The following is an 11,855-nucleotide window of genomic DNA, read 5'->3' on the forward strand; positions in this document are numbered from 1 at the left end:
CTGCCCCCCCTTCCTTCCCCTCTTTTTTTTTTTTTTTTTTTTTTTTCTTCCCCCCCCCCTAATATAATTGGGGGGAACTAGTAATTTGTTTGTGTGGAGCGTACAGGTAGGTTACTGGCACAATCTGAGGGGAGAGTGTGGAGTGGACTGTTAGACCTCATAAGTCCCCCTCAACCCATCTTCTGATTTCCTTAAAATAAACCAAGGTTGTTATTTAAAAAAAAAAAAAAAAAAAATTACTGGTTTGGCAAAGAAATTTGGCGCTTGTCTTAAAATGAAGGCCAGAAAGGAATTCTTCATTGTTCAAGCACTGACTGGTCTGTCTTTTGCCTCCCCCACAAGCAAGTGTGGAGCTATTTTTTCATTTGTGAGTTAGATGCAGAAATGTATCTATGGGCATGGAGGGACTTGGGGATGGGATGTACTGCTCACCTGGCTTTAAAAGGCTCTCTGGACTGCCAGGACTGCCTTGTGGTCTGCTATAGCTTTCACTTCCTTCAGGGACTTGCGCAGGTGTAAAACAATTATGCTAAGTCTTGCAGTGTTTTAACGTAACTTGAGGTCAGCTGCAGTCCAGAGTCTCATGGCCAACCTTGAGTGCTAACCTGATTGTTTTATACACAGTGGCATGTGCTGCTGCCCCCTGTCCCACCTGGTGCTTATTGCTCTGTTCCATGTACCAGCTAAAGAGCCCTTGTGACAACATTATTGTCTACTATAGTTGGCATTGTTTTCAATCTGTAAATGTTTGTGGGAGTGTCAAATGAGTTGGGCATCTCTCCTCCCCTCCCACTTCCTGAAACAATGTACTGTGTGGACTTATCTCGACAACAGAAGGCTAAGTGGCTTTTGTGTGGGATCAGTGCTCTGTTTCACACCCTTGCTGGTCTCTGAACACATTCCTGTTGTATTAACGAAGACTTGAATTGAGAGATTCATAGATCTGTGGTGTTCAGACACAGGATACTAAGAGCTATGTTACTCTTCTAAGTTTGTAAATTGTCCTTTTGATACCATCTTGTTTTCTTTTGTAGGTATAAATAAAAACACTGTCATTAAAATTTTGAACTTGTCTTTATTTACACAGTGCAAACTGTCTTCACCCCCATTTTCCATTCCCTCCCCAATTTGTATAAAAGATGCAGTCTAGGGTAGCACTTGTCAGTAAGCTAGTATAACTTGATAAAAAATGCTTACTCTCTGTAAAACATCAGAAACTTATCATTGGAAGACACTGAATGGAGAGGAATGTTTGAGTACTTCCAGTATTGAAAGGTCCTCAGTGGTCATCCTTGGAGTTTGAAACCAAGAGATTCCCTTAATATTATAGGCCTTAAGTAGCATGAGAACTGGTGACTCTACCTCTTGGGTTGCCAGTTCATATCTATTTATATGGTATTAATTGTAAAGTCAATCTATCACTTGTTGCCCAGGACCAGCTGTGAAATAGATTGGTATTCTTTGTTTAGTTGTTAGCAAACACCCCTATGTCACCCAACTGCATTCCTGTTGGCAGTCTTTAAACAAAGAATATTGAATGGATGTGAAGACAAATCTTGCCTCATCCTTTGAGGTGATCCCTTAAGCAGACTTTGAAAATAGGAGCTGGAAGGGAGAGAGCTTGCACTGCTACACCTACTGTGAGAAGCGAGGACTTAGTCAATAGCCACTACCATTTATCAGCATAAATTCACTTAAGCAAAAAAACCAACCCAAAACAAACAAAAAAACAAACCCTCAAAAAAACATTTGAAAGAAAAGTCATGAAGAAAATAAAATCTTCGCTATCCAAGCCTCTTGTTTTCCTGATACTGGATGGAGATTTGTAGCTGAGCCTTTTTTCTTGTGTGGTTTTTGTTTTGTTTTGTTTTTGTTTTTAAATCCAATAAGGGGCAGAAAAGAATAGCTGTCATCCTGATGCTACATCTGCAGGAGCTTCATGTGTAATGGCAGTGTCTTCAGACTGGCATTGGAAGACTTAGCTTCTTTCCCTTCAGGACTGTACAAAGAAGAAAAGAGAATGAATGGATGTTGGGGAAACTTGCTCACTTCTGCAAGTCCCCATGCCCTGACACTTAAGGTCCAAGATAATTGTTAAGGTTGGCAGCTTGCAGAACTACAGGGAGTGACAAGAAATGGTGGCAGAAGGTTGCTAGAAATTAGATGGTTATTTTAAAATGTTCTGGTATGTGCATGTTCTTGTCAACTTGTTCTACTTGCTAGAAAGGCCAGGAGAGCAAACCTAACATCAGCTAAGAGGATCGGAGTGGAAGTGCCAAGCTGTATTACCAAGAACTTTGGTACTGCTTGAAATGGCTTGAGAAAGCAGTGCATAGGTTTAGTGTGTTTATATGTGCAAAACTGATGAGTTTGCGAAGAGGGAATCATTCCTATTCAACTGTTTTGGTTGGAGCCAGCAACTGCAAAACTGCTTTTGGGGAAAGAGGCTTTATAAACTTCAGATTAACTCATGAACCAGGAGAGTTTGTGAATTATCCTGACTTGGACAGTGATTCACAGTCATGTGTAGGCTCTTAAATCCCTAATTTCTTCAGAATCACATTCAGCCATGCAGTGTGTAGGCTCTAGTCAAACCTGACAGCAGCTCAAACATTTTATATAGATGGAGAATAACTTCTTAATGTTTACACAAATGAATGCTTCTGTAAATTTATAACACAAACTTTGTATTGTGGGTATTTTTTAAATCTGGATTCAACAACATTGGCCTCACTTGGTTGTCTTCTAGTGGCCAGCAATGTTATGATAGCATACATTCTAAAGAGAACTGCTAGTGACACATTAAAGTTGCTTCACTTATTTTTCCATTAGAAGACCCTGTTTTCAGGGTCTTGAACACTTTCTGAAGTTTAATTCTTCAAACTGAAATTGCTTGTGCATCCCCCTCAGGCTGACACCTTGTGAAGTTTCATTTAATTGACTGTTTGAGAGTAAGATTAAGGGAAAATGCATGTTTAAAATTATACATTGCAACTTCCTTGAAAAAGTATAGCATTTCCATGGATTTTTGGGGGCTTGGAATTTGGTGTGTATGTGGTAGTGGCATTGTTGTATGAAAGTCTGCCTAAAATTGGCTGTATTGAGTCCCTGGAACTTGGAGTCTGTATTCTCAAAGGGTGCTGCGAGACATTTAGCTCCCCACTGTAACTCATAGCGCTTTACAGAAAGTGCCATGACTTAGTGCCCCCGCCCCCCCTTTTTGCTGTTTGGTAGAGGCAGAGAGGTTGTTAGTCTGCAGTCTCTCTCCCAGAGGGCTCCGTCCCCCAATGCTGTCTGCAGGATGGGAGGGGGAGAAGGGAAGGGAGAGGGAGCTGTGGGCTGGAGTTTGCCCAGCCTGTGGGGGGAGGGGAGGAGGTGGATTGGAGCTCCCTGCCTGGGTGGGGGGCTGCCAATCCACCTGCTTCCCCCTCCAGCACAGGCCGCACAAACCCCAGCTCACAGCTTCCTTCCCCTCCAATCTTACAGACTCCTACACAGACTGACAGAAGTTAATGAAGATGCTTTGGAGTGCCTTCATCTGAACTGTCATTTATATGATGGTTAATTTGTTGTGTGATCAGGCACTTTTTTTAAAGCACTCTGCAGCTTTAGAGTGCTTTCAAGGGGCTGATTGTGTGATAAAACATTACTTGTCAGCACCCCAAGTAGAGCCATGTTCAGCAGTTGCAATTCAAAGACATGCATGCTCTGGCTCCAGGCTGTAGGACCTGAGCATGGTTTTTCCTGCAAGCCCTGGGGCCATTTCCCCCTCCTGGGGAACAGGAGCTGAAATGACACTTCCATATGCTACTAATGGTGCCCCTGCTGCTGGTTAGGTACCATGGAAAGAAAGAAACAATTTGATTAGTTTGCAGAGGTGAGGGGGGGAGGGGAATTCTTGAGTAGAGAGTTGGGGATGAAAGGGGGGAGAAGCAGAGATGGGTTGTAGTGTGGAATAGACAGGCTGTGAACGACAAGAGAGTAAAGGATCTAAAGCCACTGGACATGCTTCCCTCCAGAGTCTAGGAGCAAATCTGTCGCTTCTGAATCAAACACCACTGCTCCAGCCTGTATTGCTGTGTAGCTGCACAAGTCACTGGCAAAGTATCTGCTATCCCCTCTAGTGGCTGGTCCACACAGAGGATGATATGTTGCTGTTGCTATCAGATTACTTACTTCCTTAGCTACAGCAGCAGAAGCCTGTGCTGTGGACTTAATAGTTTCAAGTCAATGGCTGATGCTGAGGATCATGTGATTTTTTTTTTTTTTTTTCAGTTTGCTATTTTCAAAGCCTATGAAATTACAAACATTAATAAACAAAACTAACAACAAAATCCAAACATGTTTAAGGTTGCAAATTCAAAGACTCAAAAGTTAAGTAATGTCCTAATTGCCAGTGCCTATACAATGTGCACTACAATAGCTTTTATATGAGCTTTCCCCTTGCACTCTTGCCTGAGGGTGGACCTGCTTTTATATGTGATTCAGGGTGGTATTCTGGAAGAGGCTGTAAAATCCTGTGCCTCTTGCAGAATGTGGAAAGTGTGGTGAATGAGGCTGGGGAAAGCAAGAGAGAAGAGGGTCTTGAGGTGTGTGTAGTTAAGTAACACCTGGAAAATTGGATTACATTCTGCCAGAGAATTGCTTTGCCCCCCCATAGGAAGTCACTTAAACTATGCTTTTCAGTGATTTTTGGCTAATTGTGTTCCTTACTTTCTGCCCAGCCTGCGACCCTGGGGTTTGATTTGCAGAAATACCAAGTACCCATAGCTATAACCAAATACAGCCAATGCCCCCAAGCATCCACAGCAGCATTGGCTGTTCTCTGAACATATGAAACACTAAAAATGAAGTGTTTCTTTTAAAAAATTAGGCCAGGGGCATGTGAAAGTGTGAATGTGAAATCAGTAGGGAGTTTTGACATTTTTGGCTTTCATTTCTAAATTTCATTTTTCCTACATTTTGAAATGGAGAAAATCCCTACCTTGTAGAGGTGTTGATAATGGCTGTGGAGCCCTTGGATAAGAGCCACAGAAAAACCCATGAGGGCATTAACTCTGTATTTAGAATGGGATTTACATAGTATGCAGTAAAAGCTTGGGGCCCCATACTGAATGAGGAAGATAAAATAGCGAACAGCTGCTTGGTGAGCACTATTCCTCCTGTGCATAGAATGATGAAGGGACCAGTGGAAAAAAATAGCTTGTGTTCATGTAATGCTTTTACACCAGCAGGCTGGGCTGTGCAGACAACAGCACTTCTGGAATTTCTGAACTTGAATGCTTGACCTTACAACCTTGCAGGGGTTTAGGTTGTAGCTGTGTTGGTCTAAGGACATAGGCAGACAAGGTTCCCTGGGTGAATCTGATATCTTTTATTAGACTAACCGAAATGGTTGGAGAATAGTTATTAAGCAAGCTTTCGGGTTCAAAAACCCTTCGTCAGGCTAAGGAAGTTTCAGCAGTTGGTGTGTGCTCTTCCTGGATGGAATGAAAAGTAAAGAAGCCAGAAGCAACTGACTCCCCAGCCCAGCCTCTGGCTTCTTTACTTTTCATTCCATCCAGGAAGAGCACACACCAACTGCTAAAACTTCCTTAGCCTGACGAAGGGTTTTTGAACCCGAAAGCTTGCTTAATAACTATTCTCCAACCATTTCGGTTAGTCTAATAAAAGATATCAGATTCACCCAGGGAACCTTGTCTGACTTTACAACCGTAACTTTCTCTCCAGTGTTTTTATGCATCATAATAGCTGTTTGAGTTGCAGCTATGCAGAAGGGTAAAGACCCATACAACCTGCTACAACATAACTTGTTCTAAGGTCTGTTAAAAAAAAAAAAGATCACATGTACCCCTCCCTCCCATAGACCGTTTTTGTTGCTGAGTAGATTATACCTCTCTTCCAGGTCCCACCCTCCCTCTCTCTGCTCCCTACCTACCTTTGGTGACATAAAGATAGAAGAAATCACAGTAGAAGATGGTTTGTACCACCCCAGAAACCACAGCGATTTGGTCATAGAAGTTCTCGGTGTGGTAGCGCCAGATCCAATTTGCGATGTAGAGAGCACGGTAGAGACCCAGAAAGAAGAGGTAGTGTGTTGTAATGGTCTCTGCCTCTCCTGTCTTACTGATCATGAAGAGCTGTGGAAGGATAGCAACTGATTCCAGGTAGATGGAGAAGGTCCAGAGGATCTATGAGAAAAGAGAAATGGTTTAGAATAGAGGTGTCAAATATATGGCCTTCAGGCTGGATCTGTCCCACAGGCCGGATTGGGCCCATGATGCTTTATAATATGACCTATGGGTTATTGAACCAATCCCATGCACAGGCTCTGGCCCTGGCACTGTGTACACATGGCAATTGGAGCTGGCACATGGTACGTGCTGCCTGTGAACACAAGCTGGATCCAGCACTACCCATGGCACAGGGGCTCCAGAGCATGGGCTGCATTCAGTGCCTCATATGGATCCCCAATGCTGTCTGCAGAACTGGATCCAGCCCACGCGCTGTGTCCAGCAAGCCCCAGGGCTGGTGCTTGTGGTGCACAGGCTAGACTGAGCACTGCGCAGAGAGTTGGACTCAGTTCAGCCTACAGATCAAATCCAGTGACCTTTCTCTTGCCTATGGGGCCAGATGAGTTTGACACTCCAGGTTTAGAAGAATAGCATTAATTTCCAGGAGCCTTCAACATTTTCATTCAGAAATTGCAGCTCTTTATGTGGGCTGTTGTATGAACCATCCTTGCCCATAGGCACCTGCAACCTATCTTAAGACTAGATCTAGCAGGGGCATGAAACAAGCAGTGGGATGGAAAGGGGCAGGAGGAGGGTGATGGTACTTAGGAGGGTGCATGTAGGCTGTGGCCCTGTGCCCCTGGCAATGGTTCTGAGTTGGTTAGACTTCTTTTTGGGACAGGGGAAAGGGAAGTATTTACATAAAAAAAAAGCTGCAACTATCTTTACAGGTCTTCTGGCTAATAAAACAAGTACTGCTGAAAGCAAGTGCAGCTGTTGTTCCAATTCCTTGGGACTAGAAGTGGTTGACTGTGGTCAATAAACCACTGTCAGTGTTGGGATGGACTGGTATCACCATTAGTGCCCTCTGGACAGAAGGTTATGGATGCAGCTGGAGCTGTGCTGCACAAACCTACAGGTGTAGCCATTCTGAGTGAAGATTGATGTAAGTCAGCAGAAGCCTACCCTGCTCTTTGTGAAGTAGAGACAAGCATCTACGTTCAAAAGCTGCCCATCTGGGCCTCTCCTTCACAAGGTTTGCTTTAAGAACATTTCTTCCATCCTCTTTTGAGGACATTAAGCCTCCACCAAGTGGGCACTACCTAATCCTCTCCCCTCCCTCCCTCCCCTGCCCCTCCACCTTTTTGTTTTCCATACCTCCAAAGCAGTGAAGTTGTGGTTCTCCAGGAACGACAGGCCTGTGACGGGGACCAAGAGGAATTCCAGACGGAAGGAGTCGTTCTCGCTGTCAGATGTTTTACGGAACTTTCCATAGATCATGTACACGGTGATATAGGCACACAGCAGAAAAATGACCTGTGGAGGCAGGCAGAGGAACAAAATATTTTTCTCGTATTCCATTGTGCCTTCCCCACTTCATGGGGAACTGACTTGCTGCATGCTCACCTCCGTCACGACCTGCTTTTAAGGTAGTGCTAACAGTAACACCTGCTGTCAAGACCTGCTTTTAAGGCAGTGCTGATGCTGGTTGGAGGCAAGGTGCTAGGGATTATGGTTCTGCACCAGCTTGTTGAAGACCTTGGATGGATTCCATGACGTTCTCTTCTCCCTCCTGGTGCTAGGAGTGCTGCAGGGGCTGAGCCAGTGTCTCAAGGGGTTATTGCTTGGTGTTGCAGTGGCTGAGCCAGTGTCTCAAGGGGTTATTGCTTTGTACTGGTGTGTAGGAGATCCAGGTTTGTTCTAGCTAAATAAAGCCCTACAGGAGGCGCTGGCCTGGTGGCTCGAGGTGTTAATACTCTTACCATCCAGGCTTGAGTCCCACTCTTCTGCTCCTGGTCTCAGTGGTACTAGCAGTACTATAGAAGCAACTTGCTCAGCCCTTGTGGTGAGCAGGCTGTTCCTTAGTGTGTCTGGTCAGTGGGAGACCAGGGTCTCCAAGGGAACCTTAGCTGGGCCCTCTTGGTGTAAATGGCAGTCCAGTGTAACTTTGGAGCCTTGTAGAAAGTGGAGGTAAAGAAGATGGAATCACCCCCTTCTCCCAAAAATGGAAGCACTGATTCAATAAAAATCTCTCCTTTACTCCTGTTAGGTAACTCCACAAAGGAGCTAAAGCAGTCACTTGCAGTCGCATTCCTGGCACAACCTTACCTTCATGACGGTGTTGTAAATTGAGATGAAGGTTGTGAACAGGTCAAGATAACGGGTTGTGAAGACAAGAGCAAAAAGGATCTGGCTCTTCCCGGAGATACCTGTGTGGCAGGGGAGATGACAGGCGTGAGAGAAAAGGTATTCAAAGCTCATCCTCTGCATCATCACCATTGAAATTCCACTCCTTGTGCACCCACCCTCTCCTCTTGCTGGAAGGATACCTTCTCCAGCAAAGAACTGGCTCCAGGACAAAATAAATCCTTCAAAATCCTAAACTGGTACTACTTTTTGAGTGTAAAGTGGGACAACAGCAGTTTTGGGAGAATAAATGGGACTCTTACCTAGTGCCCTAGTGGCTCTTGGGATATTGCTTGTATACGCAATCAAAATTAGTTCACTAAGCACATGTAGAATTGATTTGGATGAAAAATATCTGTTGCCGTTAATCTTCTGACAGATACGCATCTTCGTTTTCTGAGTGAAATCATCCTAAAACTGATGGGATGGAACACATCTCCAGCTAAGCCCAGTCTGATCCAGTAACTGACCACTTCACTCTGACATGTGTCTTTCCTGAACTGGAGGAAGATCATTAGCCTACCATTGCTAGAGCAAAGTAGCCTGGGGACTAAAGTGCATAGTACCACTGGAGAAAAAATGTGTAGGGGTGGCAGATGAGGGGAGGAGTGACAGAGCCTGTATCTTTAAACCTATTTGTCTGATTGTACTGAGTGTACTGGACATTTGTAAACCTTGCTATATGACAGCCTTGGTGCCTGCAGGCCCGGCATGCACAGCAGCAGGCTTGACTTGGGAGGAACACCCCTACAGTGACAAGGAAATTCACTTTTTGTGGCCAATTTAGGCCCTGTCTGCCCCAAATTGCTGTTCCTCTTTCTCCCAATGTCTTTTTGGCAATGATGATGTGGCACCTCCCTCACCAGAGAGATCACAGAGCAGCCCACAAACAGGGAGTGAGCTTGGTATCCAATTTGAAAGAGGCTGATGAAGAGAGTGGAATGGAGGGAAACCCACTTTCTTTCTGCCTATGATGACCCTGCTTTGAAATGCTGGTGATGATAAGGCACCAGTTTGCAGGGCTTTAAATTCATTTAATCTCAGCAGTCCTAAAGTCTATTAGAAAATTAAAGCATAAACTCTAAAAATAACCCCTCTGCAAATAAGTAATCATGTTTTCTTGCAGAGAGCAGCTTGGCAGGGGCAGGGGGGACCTTTCCGTAGCTTGCATAGCTTAGCACTTGGCATGTGGGAATGGACATTAGTTCTGAGTTCTATTCCTGATTCAACTCATCTCCCTGGAGCAAACCGTTTCTGTGTATCATGCCTCACCAGGCCCCCAGTTTCCTCATCTGTGAAATGAGGGTAAAAAGCACCTCACAGGGTGCTGAGGCTAAATTAAGGCTTGCAAAGTGCTTTCAGATGCTGAGGTGGAAGATGCAGAACATTGTTACAGCTTCCTCTCTCTTGTCTGGTCAACAAACAAACTCAAGCAGTAGGGAGGTGTAGTGGGAGGGGAAGTTATCAGCTGCCTGCGGTGTTACCCTTCTGGAATTGAGTCGCCCTTTAGCGACAATGCCTCTTAGTCTCTCTCTTTCTCTCTCTCTCTCTCTCTTGCCTGGAAATGTTTCTACAGCCTAATAGGCAGAGAAGAGAAGAAAGGCCTGCACACACACCAAGCTCCTCTCCACAATTCAGCTAGTGCTATCACCAAGTTAAGCACCTGTGCTAAGAGTAAATATGTTTTGCCACATTGCCACACCTTTCTTCCACACACATCCCTTACCTTTTCCACCACCCTTCCCACCTCCTCAGGACAGTGCTGTACCTGGACTCCTGGCAGCCCAGGGCAAACTTTAAGTATTGGGCCCCCCTTCACCAGAGATAATGATGATAATAATCGGGCAATGGGGAAAAAAAACATATATAGATATAAACCAAATTTGTGGAAATAAAAACGCAGGATTAGGTATATGTATGTGCACTATTAAAACTTTGTTATGCAATTGTAAATTTTTTTTTTCATTTTCAGGCCCCCTTTCTGTCTAGGCCCTGGGCGGCTGCCTGGTTTGCCCATACCTGTGTCTGGGTCTGCCCCAGGAAATAATGCTGGGTTGAGTTAGGTCTGCTAACAGAGTGGAAAGCTCCTAAGGGAGACCCACCCACCAATAAAATAAGGTGCATCAGCAGAGAAGGGGAATGGTGGGGAAAGAGCAGAGAGATTCCAATCAGGGAGAGAGGGAGAAGAAAAGAGGAGAGGGCTGCATTTAATTCTTTCCAGGAACCCAGTAAAGGAATGGTCAGGCAAAGTTTGAACAGATTGCTATCAGCCCTGGTAGCAGCAATGTCTCTCCAAGGCCCCCAAATCTCCACAGAGTATTTCCCTCAATGGCTCTTGAGACCAAGGCTGCCAACTGGGACTCTCCTTCCCAAGTACACTAAAAAAAAGACTGCGGGTGGGGTGGGGAAGTGGGGAAGACTCACCAGCACAAGACTTAGATTTCCAGATCTTGACCAGTAATATGATGATAGCCAGCAAATGGGAGATGTCTCCCAGGATCCGGAAGACATTCATTGTCCCAAAAACTTGTCAAAGATTAATTCTGAATGGCAGGGAAGGCTGGGGGACTCCCCTGCTTTCTCCTAACCAATTTTCTCTTTCACTTGTTAAAACCACAGTGGATCTTTCTTTGCCCCTGACTCTGCCTCCTAATTAAACCTTCTTTCTCTCAAAGTCTGAGGTCTCTTTTCTGTCTTCTGGCAGAGATGAAGTAAAACTCTCTTGCCTGGTGCTAAAACTTTATCCAGCACAGCTCTCTCTCCCAGGATGTGCTTCCCTCCTCCTGCTATATTTAATGTCTATTTTATCAAACCCGCTTCCTACCTAGCCTCTTCTCTCCCTGCAGTTCCTAAAGGGAATCTCTGCCCTCCCTCCCCTCCCAGGAAGATCTATTCCAGTCCAAAGTAGGGTCTTATCCCCCAGAAAGCCCTAGTCCAAGCTCGCTTTAGCTATTCCGCTACAGGCAATGGGTGACGTGGCTCCTCTCTGGATGGGGAGGGTGAGGGAGGGAAGAGGAGGAGGCGGGAATAACTGAGCTATTTGCCTTTTTTTCCCCTTTGGTCTTCTCAAATTACAACAGAAAATATCCTTAAAGGGGAAAAGACAGATGGAAATAATCAAACTTTGTCAGGATGAGGGATCACAGTGCTGGCAGCGTCAGAAGTGGACCCTTTAGAGACAAAAAGGCTGGTTCAGTCGCCTCAGCTGCCTGTCTTGGTCTGAGCTGTGCAAGTTTGCCTCCCTGCATTGTATTCCCTGTGGCTTTGTTCAGACCTGTGTTCAGTGACTCCAGAGGTGGAGTTTGCACCATGTTCCTTGGCAAACTCTTCCCCAGTCTAGCAGAGGTTGCTCTCAGAGAAGGGGCCCTGAAACACCCTACATTTTGCCTTGCTCAGTTTTGTTTCCTCAGCTGGTGTAGGGAGAGTGACTGGGAC

At 45.1% G+C, this 11,855-nt stretch overlaps 1 protein-coding gene across 1 annotated transcript; it reads right to left on the minus strand.

The window, feature by feature from the left end:
* Positions 1 to 6: 6 nt before the first annotated feature.
* On the minus strand, positions 7 to 11,406 carry KDELR3 (KDEL endoplasmic reticulum protein retention receptor 3). Its single transcript, XM_006029852.3, has 5 exons — positions 10,845 to 11,406; positions 8,343 to 8,443; positions 7,392 to 7,550; positions 5,939 to 6,191; positions 7 to 1,999 (listed from the first exon to the last, which is right to left on the minus strand). The coding sequence occupies exons 1-5, from the start codon at positions 10,933 to 10,935 to the stop codon at positions 1,959 to 1,961; spliced, it is 645 nt and encodes a 214-aa protein (XP_006029914.1). The 5' UTR covers positions 10,936 to 11,406; the 3' UTR covers positions 7 to 1,958.
* Positions 11,407 to 11,855: the final 449 nt, after the last annotated feature.

This window comes from Alligator sinensis, unplaced genomic scaffold (genome assembly GCF_000455745.1).
Source record: "Alligator sinensis unplaced genomic scaffold, ASM45574v1 scaffold215_2, whole genome shotgun sequence".
Classification (NCBI taxonomy): Eukaryota; Metazoa; Chordata; order Crocodylia; family Alligatoridae; genus Alligator; species Alligator sinensis.